Source organism: Saccopteryx leptura, chromosome 6 (assembly GCF_036850995.1).
Source record: "Saccopteryx leptura isolate mSacLep1 chromosome 6, mSacLep1_pri_phased_curated, whole genome shotgun sequence".
Classification (NCBI taxonomy): Eukaryota; Metazoa; Chordata; class Mammalia; order Chiroptera; family Emballonuridae; genus Saccopteryx; species Saccopteryx leptura.
Window position 1 is genome coordinate 192,982,909 of NC_089508.1, and position 18,877 is coordinate 193,001,785.

General features: G+C 61.5%; 1 protein-coding gene across 1 annotated transcript in view; it reads right to left on the reverse strand.

Moving 5' to 3' along the window:
• Positions 1–3,125: 3,125 nt before the first annotated feature.
• Positions 3,126–18,877, reverse strand: part of FOXK1 (forkhead box K1) — a 53,659-nt gene continuing 37,907 nt past the window's right edge. The window contains 8 exon segments of the mRNA XM_066344387.1: positions 3,126–3,370; positions 3,900–4,124; positions 4,849–5,133; positions 5,214–5,380; positions 7,580–7,773; positions 8,346–8,492; positions 9,281–9,437; positions 18,407–18,592. Coding sequence (XP_066200484.1) covers positions 3,126–3,370; positions 3,900–4,124; positions 4,849–5,133; positions 5,214–5,380; positions 7,580–7,773; positions 8,346–8,492; positions 9,281–9,437; positions 18,407–18,592 — 1,606 coding nt within the window.

An 18,877-nucleotide genomic window follows, 5' to 3' on the forward strand; every position in this document is an offset into this window, starting at 1 on the left:
AGACCGCGGGAGGGAACGTGAGGCCGGAGCCGAGAGCCCCATGGGGGAGGAGAGCTGTCCACATCCCCCCGGGCGCTGCCCAGATGCCTGCCAGGAGAGTGTGAGCGTGCAGCCAGGGCACAGCACCTGGGACGGTGACAGGAGCCGACCCTGCTCCCCGTTGGCTGCGGGCACAGCAGAGGGCGTGGTCCTGGCGATCGCGGTCTCGGGGACTACTCTGTCAGTCCCAACAGCACACTACACCGTCCTGGTGGGAGATGCTCACTCACACGAGTGACTTCTGGACTTCCTTCCCACACTCTTGGTGCTGGTGAGCGTGCCGGTTCTCCAGGCAGGACCCAGGCGGGGGAGCAGCAGCAGGAGCCCGAGGGCCAGGGCCGGCTCACTCCTTCAGCCACTCAAGCCCCCGGGTGACCAGAGAAGGTTCTCAGACCCCAGAGCCGCGCCAGAACTGAGTCTCCGCTTTTCCTGACCCTGGCCGGGGCGCCCCACCCTCTACAATCCACATTTGGGGCAGGTCACAGGCCATCACACTCCAAGGGGACCAGGCCACCTTTCTGGCTGCAATGCGCGCCTCCAGGGGCCTCTGGCCAACCAGTCCCGGGACACGCAGCACGGCTGCGCCAGGAACTGAGCGTGTGTAAACCTGGAGGGCAGTTCCCCGGGGCCTCAGCCTCTTGTCCTGCCCTGCCTGGTGTCCGCGCTGACCTGTGGCCTCAGCCTCTGGTCCTGCCCTGCCTGGTGTCCGCGCTGACCTGTGGCCTCAGCCTCTGGTCCTGCCCTGCCTGGTGTCCGCGCTGACCCGTGGCCTCAGCCTCTGGTCCTGCCCTGCCTGGTGTCCACGCTGACCCGTGGCCTCAGCCTCTGGTCCTGCCCTGCCTGGTGTCCGCGCTGACCCAACTGGGTCCCTTCCCAGTGCCAGAGCAGCTGAAAAGACACGAGCTTGCCATGTGTCTGAGTGTCACCGACTGGTGTTTTATCTCCTTCCCACACCCACCTGGTGCATCCACCCACCACCTCTCCACTCCTTTCTCCCGGAACCTCTGGCCATAGAGGGAGACCATTGCCGAAAATGGACAGAAAAGCCAAAAAAATCTCAAAAGTTTGGGAAACGAAAGGGTCAGAGCCAGAGCTATCAGACCAGGCAGAGACCTGACGACAGTGTGAGGCCACCTTCTAGTCTGTCCCTGCAGACGAGGCTGTGCCCCGAGGCGGCACAGCAGTGGGGGTCCTGACAGCCGAGCAGTGAACGCAGGGACCCCTCACTGCAGCCCCCCAGCGAGGCCCGGGGCCAGGAGACGGGAACTCGCCTCAGCCGGCTCCTTCATTCCCACCGACGCGCACTGTGAAGGACAAGTCTACAGAAAATGACAGGAAGTGCCCGTGTGGAATGGATCGCGACTTCTCCTCATCCGTGGTGGTGGCTCCCTCTCAGGACGGCGTCCAGCTGTCTCCATCCTCTCCCCGCCCCTCTGACCCCACCCGAGGGCAACAGGGACGGACTTCACAAACGAGGTGATCTCCCAGGTGGGGCTCAGCGCCACAGAAACAGCTGCTTGGGGGCTTGAGGAACACACAGCAGGCATCTCCCCAGTCCAGACAGGAGAGGGGCGGAGGACGCTCCCCACGTGTCCCCAGCAACTGGTGGTGGCTGGTGTGGGGACAGCGCGGCACTGAGACGGGCCCGGTCCCCCCACGCTGCCGTCCCACCAGCTCTGCTGCCGTGCTCGGCACACAAGTCGGGCTCTCGTGCATGGCCTTGAAATCGGGTCCCACGGTTCCCTTCCTGCTAAGCCAGCTCCTGTCCAGCCGGGTCCCAGACCTGGGAGAGCCTGCTCCTCCTCTTGGGGTGGCTCTCGGGGCCCGGGACAGGGCAGGGCAGGCAGCCCGTGACGCAGACCACAGCTGAGGACAGGCTTTCCTGAGGAGGAAGCCGTTCCCGCTGGGCCGTGCAGAGCTCCACGCAGGCGGCCGTTTCGAGTCGTGTTCACAGCAGCAGAACCCAGGCCTTCCACGGAGACCCTCCTCACGTTTCCTGAGAGTGTTCCCCGAGAGCCGCTGAGGGACTAGTCTGACCCCACACCGGGCTGTGAGCCAGACGCTCGGCCGCCTCCGGCTCCCGCGACAGCAGCTCTGCGGGGAAGTGGTGGCGGCCCAGCGCTGCTGCCCTGCGCTCACCTGGCAGACGGCCCCTCGCTGTAGAGACGGTTCCGATGTCGAACAGCAGACGGCCCTCGGGTGGTCAGATGGCCTGGTGGAGAGGCAGGCAGCGCGGCTGGGCCACGGTGGCGCTGGTCTGGGCGTCAGGACCACAGAGTGCCGGGGGGGGGGGTGGTGCTGTAGCCGCTGGCTCTGACTCGTCACCCACATGGCTTTCTGCCTTGAGTGCTGACCCACGAAGCCACCGACCCTCCCTGAAGTCGGCAGATGGGGCAGAGCACTCCCCTGGCGGGGGCTGAGACCAGAGACAAGTGCAGGCCCGCAGCGGCCACGCCCCAGAGACGAGACCTCAGAAGCCGATGATCCCTTTGAGAGTGTGTCAGATTGAGGATGAAGCCTGAGTTCCGTGTTGCAAACAAACAAGAACTACTTGGGGTGCAAAGCCACACCGACCCCTCTCCTCCCGTTAATGCTGATCCGATACTTTCTGGGTTACTGTTTCAGGGAGCAGGTGCCACACCCTGTCAGCACTCTGACTGTTCCCGCCATCCTGCTGGTTCCCGCTCACCACGAGGGCTCCCCCGGGAGGGCCTGCCTGGGCCAGTCCGCAGGACAGGGCTTCTGCTCATGGCGCCGGGGCCCTCTCCTCTGGACACGGAGCACAGCCCCCCCACGCCCTGAGGACGGCCGGCGGGACAGGCGGTGCTGAGGGGGGGAGACAGAGGACCCCCAGAATCATACAATCAGCTGTCTGAACGTGTTTATGTGTTTTGTTTTCAGCCCCAGCGGGCAGGAGACAGACGGGGGACGAGGGCACAGGAGCCGGTGCTGGACGCGGCCCGTCGGGGCACCGAGCCTCCAGCGGAGGGCGCTCTCGTCACGGTCCCGAGCGGCGGGATGTCGTCGTCACGGTCCAGCTCCAGTTCCTTTCGGCGTGTGCCCCACTCCACCTCCACGTGCTGACCTCACTCCCCGGTCCCGGGCCCCTGGGGGCCGGCGGCTGTGATCACCCCGGCCTGTGCGGCCACCGTCCCGCTGGGCTCCTCCAACCGGGACCTCTTGACCTCGGGCTCCCCCGTGGAGGAGACGGAGGTGGCGGTGGCGGCGGCTGCGGCGGGCTCCTCGGGGCCCACCTCACACACGCGGGTGACCACCACGGGAGTGGACGAGCTCGCCTGGGCCGCAAGGAGCTGCAGGGGGCTCGTGAGGGCTGCGGCAGAGAGAAAGGCTGGTGTTGGGAAACTGTCAGGACCAGCACGGGCACGTCCCGAGTCCAGGCTCAGGTTTTGCCTGGGAGCAGCTGTCTGGCAGCCCTGCACCTCTGGCCGAAGCTGCCAGCTGCCCCTGGGTGCCAGCCCGCTGCCCACCCCCCCGGGGCCCCAGTCCCCGTCCCCTCCGGCGTCCCTCCTGCTCTCACAACCCTGGGGGGGCCCAGCCTCCCTGGCAGGTCGGCAATAACGCTGCCCGTCCTGAACCAGCTGACCGGCAAGCGGCCCCTCCCACTCCACATCATCTGTCTGATGTCCCTCTTGGACATCTGGGCCCCGCCAGCTGGGGGTTAGTGCTGTGACGGGACCTTGCTTAGTGTCACCACAGTGCCTGGTGCACAGCACCTGCTCAGAAGGGGGCTGCCCCCCCCCGGCTGACTGTCACCTGGGAAACGTTCTCCTGCTGCACTGACTACAGACTGAACCCTGAGCTCAAGATGGGCGTGGGCGTGGGTGCGGGCAGGGCCTCACCGTAAGCACTGCTGGTTAAACTGTTCGTGGGGACTGCGTGCTTCCCGTTCTGCGTGACAGCCCGGACCGGAAGGTGGTGCTGCCCGATGCTCACAGGCGTGGCTGGCTGCAGGATGGTGACTGTGTGTCCAGGGACCCCCGGGGCCATCTGGCTGGCCACAGTCTGGATGACCCGGCTGGTGGCTGGGATGGTGGCGAAGGCAATGGTGGGCTTCTCCTCCAGGCCTATGGGAAGAGAGTGTGTCAGAGTCCCGCACGGCCGCGGGCGGGAGACCGTCAACAGGGACAGTATGCTGTAGTGTATGAGCCCTGACTCTGGGGAGAAACTCAGGTTCTCAGAAGGAAAGTCCCACTGAGGGAAACGTTTCAACACAGAAAAACCATTCAGCAGGTTGTAGACAAAGGTTTGAGTGTGTCAGACTGGAACCAGCCCAGGTGTAAGCTGAGAAAGAACATGCATTCTTTGGAATTGAGTGATTTGCATTTGGAGCCCTGCTGTCTTATTCCACCCAAACACCTGTCACCCGGCAGCATGGGAAGTGACGTGAGACGGGCCAGCAGTGGGCGGGCGGAGGTGCTGCCCCCGCTACCGGGTCCCAGGGCCTGTCCCCGTGTGGGCTGCAGCCAGACCTATCCACTAATTACCTGGGACCCAGGCTTCTCATTTAGGACTTTGTAATCTTTTTCCGTTAAGTGACCTCTCATAGGGGGCTTGAGAGGACTCATCCTCCGAGCACCTGACACACTACTGCTCGAGGAGCGTGTTTCAGGGGTGACCAGTGCTGATTTCAAAGGACAGACTTCCCGAAAAACAGCAGGGAGGGGGGCAGTCTGCTGAGACCGCTGGCTCTAGGGACAGCCTGGGCCCCACAGCCGGGCTCCTGGCCCCGAGCCCAGTGGACCCGCTCTGCCTTTGGAGACCCAGCCAAGGGGCCAATGACCACCTTACCTCTCGCCTCACTGCCCAGGTCCAACACGGCTGTGCCCGCTGCTTCGTGGGCGCCCCCTGCGGAGGCCTGGCTGGCGAGGATGTAGCCGTTGGCGGAGCTGGCGGAGGAGGTGACCACCCTGAGCATGGTGACGGGCGGGGCCTGCTGCACGACGTGGATCGCGTGGCCCGAGGGTGGCTGAGCCGTCACTATGGACGCCGGCATGTAGGCCACGGGCTTGGCCACCAGACTGGGGGGTCGGGGAGGCACGGCCATGATCACGGGCTGGGCGCTGACGGGGGAGCCTGCAGAGAAGGGGCGCGGGGTCAGCGGGCCCCCGGACACCTCCCGCCAGGCCCCCTTTGGGGTCCGCCGCCGCTCTTACCGGGGGCGCTCTGGGAATAGCGGTACTCTGGAACGGAAGCTAACTTGGACCCAAAGTCAGGGTCGTGTGGAATGGGGGAGCCCTCCCGAGACAGGCACTCTGGAGTCTGCAGGCCACTGGAACGAGGTGACATCAGCCCAGGGTGGGTGGGTGAAGCTGGAGCACTCCTAACAACGGGGGAGAGGGGCCGTGGTAGTAAGTGCCCGCGCAGAGAAACGGAAGGCCACTTAGCGAACGAAGCACCAGACCCACAGGCGGCCCTGGCCCTGGCTCTGCCTGCCCCCGAGGCCTCTCCGTCCTCACAGGGGTCCCCACACGAATGCCCCTGCAGCGACAGCTGGCTTCCCAGCAGTCACAGCAGCAGCTCAGCACGGAGCCTCAGCACGGAGCCCCAGCACAGAGCTCCTGTGCCCAGAGGAGAAGCCATGCCCGAGCATTTGCGCCCTGATGGGACCAGAGGTGTCTGGGAAAGTTCCGGAGTCTTCTGTGTTAGCAACACAAGGCTTTGTGGTAGGGGCACAAACTCCCCACCAGGACAAGTGACCAATGGCGAGAGCAACCACTGCGGGCCTGGGCTCTGGATAGGGCCGCCTCCTCCAGCTCCTGCCAGCCGGCAGTGGGCCTTTCTTCTCGGGGACTGTCCAGGATAGAGTCCCCTGTGCCCCTGAGCACGCACCGCCTGCCCCAGCCCCCAAGGCAGGATGCTGGGCCCTCCTAACGCAGCTGGGTGCAGCCTTCATGCTGTGTTTATGATCCGTGCTACACACCCCCCGTCTCCCTGTCTGGACAAGGGGGTGCTGTCTCCAGGGGCAGAGACCCGGGTCCCTCGCCCCCCTCGCCCCCCTCTGCTGGCTGGAGTCCTTGTCTGACTCCCATGCACGTCACCCCTCGGGTCTGGGAAGGGGCTCTTCCTCATGAGCTCCCGTCTGGTCCTCCTGGACCTGGCTGTACTCTCCCAAACTAGTCCCGTTTCCTGCCTGCCTTCTGCCTCGACGCACAGTTGAGACACGGCCCACACTCAGGGTTCTGGTCTTCTGGGTCTGAGGGTTCCCTTCCCCCAAATCTGCTGAGCAAATTTTATGTGCAGCACAAGATCAGGGTTCCCAGCCTCCAGTGTGACCTTGACCACAGGTCCACCTTTACAGACACCCGTACACAGGGTTTCCTGGGCAGTGCCCTAGGGACTGCTCCCCCAGCTGGTCATGGGCCATTCTACAAGGGAAAGATCGTGCGGGACACCGTGGTGGGTTGAGCTGTCGTCAAAGCTGTGTGGGCTCCCTGCAGGCCTCCCTCAGAACAGGGCCTTCTCTGGAGGCAGGGTTTTTACAGAGGGTCTTTACCAAGGTGATCAAGTCACATGAAGTCAGCAGGGTGGCCCTAATCCAGTAACCGGTGTCTTCATAAAACGGAAACGTGGACACAGACACAGAGAAAGCACAAGGGGAGAGCAAAGGCAGAGATTGGGGTGATGCGTCTAGAGGCCCCGGAGCACCCCAGACAGCTGGAGCAGGCCTGTCCCGCAGCCTCGGGGAAGCCGCCCTGTGCACCCCTGACTTCTGGCTCCGGAACTGTGAGGGGACACAGTTAGTTCTACGGCCGAGGCCACCGAGTCTGTGGGGCCTCTGGCCGCAGCCCTGCGGTCCTGGTTTGGCAATGTGGTGCTCTGGAGGGCCAACCTCGGCTGAAACATCCCAGATGGTGTTAAAACACTTCTCTGACTTCCTGCCTTTACCAGGAGGACCAATTCACCCTGGCCTCAGTTCCTACTCCGATTAGACCAGTGACAGCCACAACAACAGCCAGTACGAGACAGTAACTTCCTAACACCGAAGCCGTCGTCCAGGGACTTGGGTATGAAAACAGGACCCTGACGTGGACATGTCAGCCGCTAAGTCTCCTCCCACGCGGGAGGGTTCCTGGGAGCATCTCCGTCTGACCGCCCATTTGCTTCTCCTGGGATCCAGGGGGCGTCCACACCCCTGTGCTCCTCAGGTCCACGCTGGCCACGGGCAGGAGGAGAGGGGCCCAGGCGAGGCCAGGCTTTCGACGTACAGGGGCCCCAGCCCAACCCCAGCTCTGCTGCTGCCTTCCGTCTGCCCTGGGCCACAGAGCTCCACCCGTCAGGGAGAGGGCGCTGTGCTGTGTCCCTCCGAGTCCCTCCGAGCCCCCACCAGAGAGCCACGCCCACACAGCTCAGCCTCTGAGAACGGCCACCTCAGGGGCGGCCAGCTCCCTGACTCGGCGACTGCGGAGCTCACTGATCCCGAGAAAGTCTCTCTCTTGTGGAGAAATAAATAAAGTCAAAGGGTTTTAAAAAGTACCCAAATACGACGGTGGATGTGGCCGTCTGTGGAAGGCCGACTCACCTGGACGACAGAGGCCCAAAGGGGGTGCGGAAGCAGGAGACGCCCCTCTGCCTCCGCTTCCGGAAGGCCTGCTCCACCAGCTTGGCCTCCGACGCAGGGTCTATTCGCCAGAAAGACCCCTTCCCAGGCTCCTCCTGAGAACGAGGGACTTTAATGAAGTAACGGTTCAAGGAGAGGTTGTGTCGGATAGAATTCTGCAGGCAAGCAGAGAGAGTCACCGATCGTTAGCACATCGGAAAACAAGCCCTGCCCGCCCACTCCAGAACGTAGCGGACGCGAGACCAGAGGTGACGGCCCAGGGTTCACAGCAGGGCGGGCTCCCGGCTGGCCAGGGACTGTTTTACGAGGGAGTACGAAGGTGCAGGTCATGTTCCTGCAGGAGTTGAGGGCAGCGCCACCACAAGACAGAAAGACCAGCCACGGTCAGGGAGTGCGCCCAGGTCAAAGCCCGCGCCGGGCCCACCAGCCAACGGGGAGGAAACAGGAGACACACAGTGAGTGGACGCGGTGGCTGTGCCCACTGTGGACAGAGGTCTTCCGATCCCACAGCAAGAAACACAGCCCCAAGTTACCCGTGTGGGCCGACCTCAGACACTGTGATCACAGCACTGTTCACAGGCAGGCGTAACAAGCTCCACGCTGGACGCGTGGGGTGCCGCCTGGGCCCCCCTCCTGTGGGCCCCCCTCCTGTGGGCCCCCCCCCTGTGGGCCCCACAGAGCTGCCTCTGCTGAGAGCTGCCCGGCGGGCTTCCCGGCTCGGCCTCACCTGCCAGCCCTTGTCGGCCGTCCTGTAGTAGGGGTAATGCTTGGTGATGTGGGCGTAGATGCCGCTTAGTGTTAGCTGCCGGTCCTGCGCGGAGGAGATGGCCTGCACGATCAGCTGGGCGTACGAGTACGGCGGCTTCGACTCGTCCTGCGGGGAGGCGGGCGGCACTGTGAGCTCCCGCCCAGTTCCCAAGTCCACCCACCTGCGTCCCCGCCCGGTGGAGACCACGTCCAGTGAGGGCAGAGGTCAGCAGTGTGACCACTTAAACTGGACCCAGTGGCCGGCACGGGTCCCGGCCACGTGCTTGCTCCATACCAGGAGGAGAAGTCTCTCCTCACGGGAAGGAAAATGAGGATTTCATCATGACTTATTCTGAAATTGCTTGCCTCCTCTATAAATTGGTTTTAAAAGTTATCAGATGGGGGCCTGACCAGGCAGTGGTGCCGTGGAGAGAGCAGTGGCCCAGGATGCTGAGGACCCAGGTTTGAAACCCCATGGTCACTGGCTTGAAGCCCAAGGTCGCTGGCTCAGCTGTAGCCCCCCCCCCCCATCAAGGCACAGACAAGAAAGCAATCAATGAACAACTAAGGTGCCGCAGTGAAGAATCGATGCTTCTCATCGCTCCCTTCCTATCTGTCTGTCCCTGTCTATTCTTCACCCCACCCCCTGGCTAAAGAAAAAAAAAGAAAAAGTTATCAGATGGGAATGAACTAAGACACAAGATTGTAAGGCAAAAACCAGTTATTCCTCTCAAAGACTGTAATTAGAGCAAGTCTTTGGTCAACAGCAGATGGTGAGGGGGCAACACAGCCCATGGCACCTAAATACCTCGGCAAACAGGCAAAGCGCCCAGGTGGGCAGGGGAGGGGAGGGCACCGGGGGCCCCGCCCTGTGCCCGGTCACCACGCAGCCCACGGGGCCGTGGGGGCTGAGACCTTGGGGCTGTCTCCTCCGGACGCGTCCGCCTGCTGCTCTGAGGCGGCCTTCGCGGCGAACTCTGCGGCCAGCTGCAGGTCCGAGGTCACATTCTGGACAAATCGGTAGCCGGAGGACCCGGCCCCGCGTGGACTGGCCGGGCAGGAGTTGGGAACACTGTGGAGAGAAAGGACATGTCCTAAGCTCATGATCCCGTGGAGGGCTCTGTGTAGGAAGCAGGATGTCAGGGCCTCCTGGGATGACACAGGGACAGAGAAACGGACGCTTTCCTGTTTTCTATGTTTTCACGACACTGTTGCACCGACTCCTGACGAAGGACAGAGCAGTGCCCCAGAGGACCGCAGTCTGTGTCCACCACCAAGGTGCCAGCCCAGCAGCTGGCTGCAAGCAGGCCGGCCTGCCCAGTGCTCACTCGTCCACACGGGGGCGCCCTCAGCAAAGGCTGGAGCAGAGCACCTGCTGGACCAAAGCCGGGCGTGGGCGAGCCCTCCCAGCCCTCGGCCATGGCCGCTCACTCTCTCCTCGGCCACGGAGACCACGCAAGGTTGAAACCGCAACCAAACATGCAGCTGAACCTTCCGGTTCCCCTCTCAGGCCACTCCCACCCGGAGTGTGGGGCTCCAGGGCCCCAGCCACAAGGGAGGGCCCAGTTCCTCCCCAGCACACAGTGGGCTTTGCTTATCAAACCACATCAGTCGCTACTGAGGGTGGAGGGTGAACAAAGACTACAGCACGGTGGTGGGGACAGCCTGGGGGTGGTGGGGGACAGCCTGGGGTGGTGGGGACAGCCTGGGGTGGTGGGGGACAGCGGGTGGTGGGGGACAGAGGGTGGTGGGGGACAGAGGGTGGTGGGGGACAGCGGGTGGTGGGGGACAGAGGGTGGTGGAGGACAGAGGGTGGTGGGGGACAGCGGGTGATGGGGGACAGCGGGGGGTGATGGGGACAGCGAGGTGATGGGGGACAGCGGGTGATGGGGGACAGCGAGTGATGGAGGACAGTGGGGTGATGGGGGACAGCGGGTGGTGGGGGACAGCGGGGGGTGGGGGACAGCGGGTGGTGGGGGACAGAGGGTGGTGGGGGACAGCGGGTGATGGGGGACAGCAGGTGGTGGGGGACAGCGAGGTGATGGAGGACAGCGGGGTGATGGGGGACAGCGGGTGGTGGGGGACAGCGGGGGGTGGGGGACAGCGGGTGGTGGGGGACAGCGGGTGGTGGGGGACAGCGGGTGGTGGGGGACAGCGAGGTGATGGAGGACAGCGGGGTGATGGGGGACAGAGGGTGGTGGGGGACAGCGGGTGATGGGGGACAGCAGGTGGTGGGGGACAGCGAGGTGATGGAGGACAGCGGGGTGATGGGGGACAGCGGGTGGTGGGGGACAGCGGGGGGTGGGGGACAGCGGGTGGTGGGGGACAGCGGGTGGTGGGGGACAGCGGGTGGTGGGGGACAGCCTGGGGGTGGGTGTGAACGAGAAGTTCAACTACAGCCAGAGGCCTCTTTGGGAGTGAACCCGCCGTACAGACTGGATGGAGCGTTACGGCTCTTGTTTGAGAATTCCCGTCCTTCTCTCCACTGGAGCCCCAAACAGGAGAGGGGTCCTACCGTGAGTACAGACACTACCCACCGTGACCGAGAATGAGCTTGTTAAGTAGGAAGCGGTAATTCTGAACCAAATACACAAAACCCAAGCTTATGAAGGAAGGCAGAGGGGAGAAAAAGGACCATACTAGTGACAAGGTCAAACACACAAAGCCAAGCTTTTCCAATGTGTCCACTTGGGAACAAATGCCTCCGGCCGAGGCTGGGGGCCGTGGACACAGCCCAATGCGGGGCTTCCCCTGAAGACTCTATGGGGCACGGCTGGCTGCTCAACCCACGTCCAGCCCTGGTCAGCACCTTCCTGGACCAGAACACTGGGCCTTGCTGGGGCCGAGGTCCGTTCCCCAGAAACACCGCCCTCTTGGAGACGGAGTCTCGTCCCACCAGGTGGCAGGCGGTCTCGGCTGCTGAGACCCGTGGGGTCCTCACTGGTGGACAGAGAACACACAGCGACTCCAGGCTCAGGCACCTGGGCTGTGCTGCCACTGTGTAAAAAGTCAGAGAAAGTTTACACCTAACCCTCCGAAGGCAAAACGCAGAGAGAGGGCTTCCCACAGAGCACCGTCCATGGAGGCACAGGCCGTGGAGCGGGCTCCCTGGGAGGCACAGGCCGTGGGGCGGGCTCCCTGGGAGGCAGCGCGGGGGGCCCCTGGCAGAGAGAGGGCTTCCCACAGAGCACCGTCCAGTGGAGGCACAGGCCGTGGAGCGGGCTCCCTGGGAGGCAGCGCGGGGGGGCCCCCGGCAGAGAGAGGGCTTCCCACAGAGCACCGTCCAGTGGAGGCACAGGCCGTGGAGCGGGCTCCCTGGGAGGCAGCGCGGGGGGCCCCCGGCAGAGAGAGGGCTTCCCACAGAGCACCGTCCATGGAGGCACAGGCCGTGGGGCGGGCTCCCTGGGAGGCAGCGCGGGGCCCCTGGCAGAGCTGGCACCTTGTGCCTGACACACCCTCTCTGGCGAAGCCTCCACCCGAAACCAGGGCACAGCTGGGCCGCCCTGGGAACCTGCCTCTGCACACAGGCCTCTCCGGCCTCGGAGCAGCTAGCTTCTCAATACAGCCATTCAGTGTCCCTCGCGCTGGCCTCTGCCCGGGCGGTGCCTGGTCCTGCTGCCCTGACCCCACACCTCCGGGCCACGGGAAGGGGCCGGCCACACGCCACGTAGGCTGCGTGTCTTGGGCTCTGAATGCTCAATTCAGAGGCGGGCCTTGGGCTCTGGGGACACTGGCCCGGACAGGCCGTCTGCAACAGGGGGGCTTTATCCTGCTTCACTGAAAATCTCCCGGTCAATGAGCAGAACGTGAAGAGAATTCTTCAAAGTATAAACATACACAAATATGTCTCTTAAGGGGACGGGAGGCAAGACATGCCGAGTCCTCCTGGGATGCCGCGGTCACCGCAGGGGGCTCCCCAGCTGCCCTGGCAGTGAGGGAGATCTGAACTTGGGGAGCAGCAAAGCAGCACTGGATGTCACGTGACTCCAATGTCCTCCCGACTTCAGGTGAAAGGCGGACATAAAGGTGAATATGCCTATTAGACCGGCAGTCACCCCTGCCTAACTCCCCTTTTACGGAAAATGATCCCAAAGTCAACTATCCATTTCAGGTCACGAGAGGTGCCTCCTTGGGGTTGGCCTGTCCCACCGGCAGCTGCTTTGGATTTGGGCCACTGTCTCACCAGGACAAAGCCAGGCGACCCATGCTGGCCTGTGACAGCCCAGAACTAGGACGTGACTTCTGTGACCATCCGGGACCCACCTGGCGATGTCTGCACTGTGCGCTCACAACACGGGAAAGAGTAACAGCCTGACGGAGCAAACGGCCCCACGCCAGGCCACATGCTGTGGACACACGGGACCCAGGCTGGTCTGGAGGGCATAGCGGACGATGGCTTAGGAGTCAGAACACAGTGAGCTTCTTAACAGCAACACTTGAAGCTAGAAAATGATGTACTTCAGAGGGGGATATTTCCAACCAGGAGTCCGCACAGGAAACCATCCCTCAGGTGTGAATGGAGAATAATGACTTCGAGCGAGGGAGAAAGGGCGATTTTTTTTTTTAACTGTTTACTTCTCCAGTCCTGTCTCCCAGGAAGCGACAGGAGGACGCTTCCCAATAAAACAGGGGCAGACGGGTAAGGAGGAGACTTCAGGGTCAGGGCGGGGAGAGGCCTGAGCTCTCAGGGCTCTCAGTGGAGGTGTGCGTGGTGGACGGCCACTCGGGCTGGGGGCGGGGCCAGGCCCAGCTACGTGGACACCTAACCAAGCGCAGAGAAGGGCCACACAGTCCGGGAGGATGAGCCAGAGCACCCGCAGGGGAAGGGCGGCAAACACTGTCACCGGGAGGGAAGCACGAGGGTGATGGGACCAACAGTCCTCGCTGTGCCCGATGGGGCCGCAGCACGGGGCAGCCACGGGGTGCAGCGCCCGGGGACGGTGCCCAGACACTGAGTGAGGAGGGGACGCCGGGCTGCAGGGTGGCGTGACCCCAGGGTGACAGGAGTGACAGCTGCTGCTGTGCTCTGGCGAGCGGTGAGGAAGGCACCATGAGGACAGACCCCAGGAGCTCCACGTGCTGACCGGCTGCGTGCAAGGCGTGCAGTGCTCCTATGCTTCAGTCGGGACCTAACCAGCGCGCACAGGGGTGTGGGCTCACCCCTGCGCAGATTTTGGGGGGCTACCTCCCCACCCCCTTTGGCGCCGGCCTTCCAGGGCCTCCTGCTTCCCGACTCCAGAGGCGCAGCCTGGGATGGGCTCTCGGCGGCCATGTGCTCACACAGGCCAGGCGCTGCCTGGCAGGCACACCCAGGGAAACACTAGCCACCTTCAAAGGGCCCCTGAGGTGTGTCCAGCACCAGGAAACCCACCCCCAGCAGCTCTGCAGCAGAGACATGAACTTGTACCAGTTTCATTCAACTTTCTTTCAAGTTTAGAGCCAGGTTAACACCCTTGCAGGCCCCGGGGCAGAAAGGAGAACAGAAAGGATGTGGAGGCCCCGCTTTCTGTGGGCGTGGGTGTGGGTGGGACTGGGGGTGTGAGGTCCACAGTGGAGTGGGGAGAGGAAAGTGGTCCCCAGGTGATCCACAAATAAGGGGCCCCAGCCAGCGGCAGAGATGCCCGCCGTGTGCAGATTGAACCCAGAGCTGCCCTGCTCTCAGGGTCAGGCCGCACCTGGACACCTGTAAGCGGGTCCAGCCCTCTCGGGAAGAATCTAGACTTTGCTAGACAGAAGAACAAAAGCACTTCTAACGGGGGCCCAATAACCTCCAAACTCAAGAGGGAGCCGCTAACATCGCAAAGCAGAACGGGGTGGGACCGCGTTTTATCTAGCTTGACGGTCCCGATCACAGGTTTAGATTTTTGGAGTCGGTACCTTTTGGTTTTATTTTGTATTCCGCTAACCTCTGCCAAATTTCCAGTAAACGAATTGCTTTCACTTTTGTTCTCTCAATAGAAAAATCAAGGAAAGCTTTCTTAAAGAAACAGCTTCTGAAATCTTGCTCTCGTGAGTAACATCTGTATAGTTACCGTCTGGGATATGCCTTTTCTCTGTTTCACTGAAGCACGTTTCCTACAACTCGCTGAAGGGGTGCTTTTTTACACTGGCCTCTGTTTTTGCAATACCCAGAAAATGATTAACCAATTTCTTCTTTCCTATACACACCACTTCTTTGCAAAACAAACAACAAAAAAACCAGAAGTCAACAAATTCCTGCTTAGGATAGCAAAATCCACTTCAAAGACAGCTCATTCATTTCCGGGTGGAGCACCTCAGGAGGAAAGAAGAAAGAAGCCCCAACCACACAGGCACAGGGCCTGGCCGGGCGGCCCGGCGGCCGGTGCCCCAGGGAGCAGGGGGAGCGGAGAGCTGGACTCGGTCAGGGGCGGAAGCGGAAGTGGCTGGGTCAGGAGGCGGCGGGGCTGTCTGCCCGGAGAACGTTCTACAGGTACAGCCCCTCCCAGAGTCCTGGAGAAGGCAGGGGCTCAGGGTGCAGGAGAAAACTGGCTCCAGGGGAGACAGCAGCCCCAACCCTGGTCTCCAGACTGCGGAAGGAAGCTGGCCAATGGGGTGAGCGGGGCGCAGTCACGCCAAATTAGGAGAAGAGCAGAGGAGGGGGGAGGCGTCCTGGGCAGACACTGTTCTTAGAAATGCCAGGAGCCCGGGCGCTGGCCCAGGGCCGATTCCTAGGGAAAGGGCTCCACCAGGCCACCACCCCGGCCACCACCTACCCCCCCCCCCAGAAGGGCATGGCCTGCCTTGCTCTCCGGGGAGGGCCCCACCAAGGAGGGAAGGGCAGGCCAGGGCTGTTTGTAAATACTCAGGGCTCCTCCCCAACAACAAAAGGGACCTTGGCAGGCAAACCTCAAGGGCCCCTGAGGTTTCTAAAACACTCGGCTGAATTCCGCAGAGCTATGTACGATAAACAGATGTCAACAGAAATCCTTTACTGTGACACTTAACTCAGGCCCCAAAGTGAGAAAGCCTGTCCCCAAAGCTACTACTCTGTCTGCAAATATTTTATCAGATGGAAACAAGAAGCCGGTCCCTCCTGGGAGGCCTTCAAACAAAAGGACAGAAAGGGGACCAGCAGGGTGGGGACAGCACAGCCCTCCCGCCCCCACCCAACTCCAGCCCCAAGAGCGAGTTATATATAAACTGCGTCTGGGAGCCTGGGACCTTCCAAGCAAGAGCCCAGCCGCACCTGCCTGCCCGCTCAGCAACCACGCCTGCCACCCCCGTCCAGCAAGGAGCCAGCGCCGCCAGCTGGCTCCTATTTTTACTGGAATGCGACTGGGAAACGCATTTACTTTACGAAGCGCTCCAGATACAACCCAAACTTGTTCCTTCTGAAGAGCCTCCGTCTGGCTGGATTATAAACTCACTGTTAATAGTCCCGTCCAGGCTGAGGCTGACTGCCCGCTGTGGTTTTCACTGCGTGTGGCAGTCACCCACGCCTGTCACAGGCCCTCGGCCACTGGTGACAGTGGTGACCGTCCCGGGTGCTGCTGGGGAAGAGGCCAGGACAGGCGTTTCCTCATTGCTTCCCTGAGACGCAATGACACACTTCACAATGATGTGCTGAGGGTGCACGTAGGGGTTTCAGTGCATTCAGAGCTGTGTGGCCATGACGGTCCGGCTCCGGGACACTTTCACCACACACTTGGGGAAGAAACCCCACAACGGTCAGCATGGCCCTGCGGGCCACTCGCCCCCTGTCCCTGCAGACCTGCCTGTTCTGCGCAGTTGGTGCCAATGGGGTCATCACAGGCGCTCCTGTGGGCCTGGCGCCCTCACATCACGTTGTGGCTCCAGGACCCGCTGGACGGAACCTGCCTTTCTGTGGCTGGGTCGTGTCGCCCCTACTTGCTGTCAGCTGATGGGCACTGGGGTGTCCCCGCTCTGGGGCCAGGGTGATGGTGTACTGCTTTCACAGGGACCTCGGGGCCAGGGAGCTGCGGGGTTGCACGGTGACACTCTGTTTAACCCTGTGAGGACATGCCAGGCTACTGCCAAAGCGGCTACGTCACTTTACCCCACGTGACTGGCCTGTGGGTCAGTTACACACATGTGTAAGTGTAAGAGCATGCTCACAGCACAACGTAACATCGACTCCAGTGGAGTCCTCGTGCTTCACATGAGACTCACGTTAGGTAGCTGGAAAACTGAGAACACTCGCCGAACTCTGGGTGTGGGAGCATAACTGTCACCAGTGATCTGGAACAAGCTCAAGAAAAAACTGCCCACAGGGCCAGCACACACGAGGTTTCTGTAAGTTGTTACTCGTCACCGTCCTCACAGACGGCTATGATGACACGTCACAAGTGTCCGCTGCACAGAGAGACAGAGCGTGGGCTTTGCCCTGTGAGGCTGCAGGGGTCTGTGCCCGCTGCCACAGGCCTCCGTGGCGGGAGTCGGGCCCCACACTTGAGTTGCAGGCCATTTTCAGTGCTGCCCAGACTCTTTCTTCGCAGGAGAAAGCCACCTACTCACCAGCGCTGGAGGAACAAACTCCAAGCAGCACAACGCAAGCAACTCCCAACTTGCACCCAACACGCGAGGGGAGGAGAACAAAGACTCGATCCACACACTGATCGTCACAGGGTCAACCAGAGCGTGAGTGACTTCAAGTGTGCGCCTGGAAAGGGGGAAGGGACAGGGACCCCCAGGGCACGGCTGCGAGCGAGAGAAGGGCCTCGGACCCGGCGACACAGAGACAGAGAAGCCAGCTGTCAGCGCTGTGGCCTGAGTGTGCGGCTCGCAGACGTGCCCCGGGCACCCGAGACCCTCGCAGAGACACGCTGTGCCCCCTGCGGGGCTGATGCTGGCCCTGGTGGACGTGCCCGGAGCAGCGGCAGGGCCGGAGGCTTCGGGGTCACACACACACAGTGAAGCAGAAGAAAGCCAGCTTTGTCCTAAAACGTCCTTAGTGCTTTGTTAGCGAGTGTCACACAATACATTCAATTAAAGAAAACAGGCCCTGGCCAGTTGGCTCAGTGGTGGAGCATCAGACCAGCATGTGGAAGTCCCGGGTTTGATTCCCGGCCAGGGCACACAGGAGAGGCGCCCATCTGCTTCTCCACCCCCACCCCCTCCTTCCTCTCTGTCTCTCTCTTCCCCTCCCGCAGCCGAGGCTCCATTGGAGCAAAGTTGTCCCGGGCGCTGAGGATGGCTCCATGGCCTCTGCCTCAGGTGCTAGAATGGCTCCAGTTACAACAGAGCAACACCCCAGATGGGCAGAGCATCACCCCCTGGTGGGCGTGCCGGGTGGATCCTGGTCAGGCGCATGCGGGAGTCTGTCTCTCTGCCTCCCTGTTTCTAAATTTAGAAAAATACAAATTAATTAATTAATTAATTTAAATAAAAAATATTGACCTTTGTAAAGCAGTCAACTCTTTTAAAATATATTTGATCGTTATCCACAAATACCTGTCTTTTCATTTTAGGACAAAGGGGTAGCTGATTGGGACCACTGCAGAGACAGCAGGACCATGTCATCACGGTGCTGCTGTCATGGCAGCCGGTGGCTCCAACCAGCGCCCTCCTCATGGGCCTCTGGTGACACGTTTTCCTCTGAAACCCGCCCCCAAGCCTTTGACATGCCAAGGATGAGGAAGTTTGGGGACTTTCCTTTCTTCAAAATCTAGATTAATTTCTAAAACTTTGCCAAGAATTCCCCAAAGTTCACCAGATCCTAGTATACAGGTGCTACTTTAAGATTTTTTCAATGTCTTTTAAAAATAACAAACAAAAAACCTGCGCTTGCTTTAAAAGGCTCAAATATACAAAATTTCAAACCGGCAAAGTGACAAATTAGGTAGTGACTCTTCACTTTGTAAAAAGAATTCTCCAGACACTTGGTTAAGGAGTCAGGTCCTCTGACGCTCTTAAAATAGTTTCAAACTTTCCACCCAACACGCAGTTTTCCAGAAACACGTCAAACGCCGTGCGGGGCACCACACGTCTCTGCCGTTTTCTGTGCTCTCAAACCACCTGCGCCAGCCAGGGGCCCCGGTGGCCTGGGGCCGGGCTGCTCACCTGATGGTGCCGGTTGGGGAGGGGACAGGGCTGACCAGGCTCCGGAGGTCCGGCTCGGGGATGTGGATCCTCAGGGGGGAGACCTGCGGGTGCAGCGGCCGGAGCGGCGAGGCGGGGGCCTCCTCCTGGGGGAACAGCGCCGTGAACTGGATCTTGATGGCCGTGCTGGGGAAGCGGAAGGTGCACCTGGTGGAGGAGAGCGCTGTTAGGCACAGAACAGACAGGAGAACGCGGAGTCCGGCAGTGGGCGCCCCGATTCACCCAGGTGACTGGCACCGTGGAACCTGACCCTCAGCCCCTCTGTGGCTCGCTGTGCTACATGGATTTCTCCGCTTTCATTCGGACACTTCCTAGCGCTGACATCAGCTTCCTTGGACTGTGCATGCAAAGAGAAGAGACATAAACACCCCCACACACCTCTGATGTCGTCTCCAACAGAGGTTTCAAGCAGATGAAGCTACTTTCTGTCTA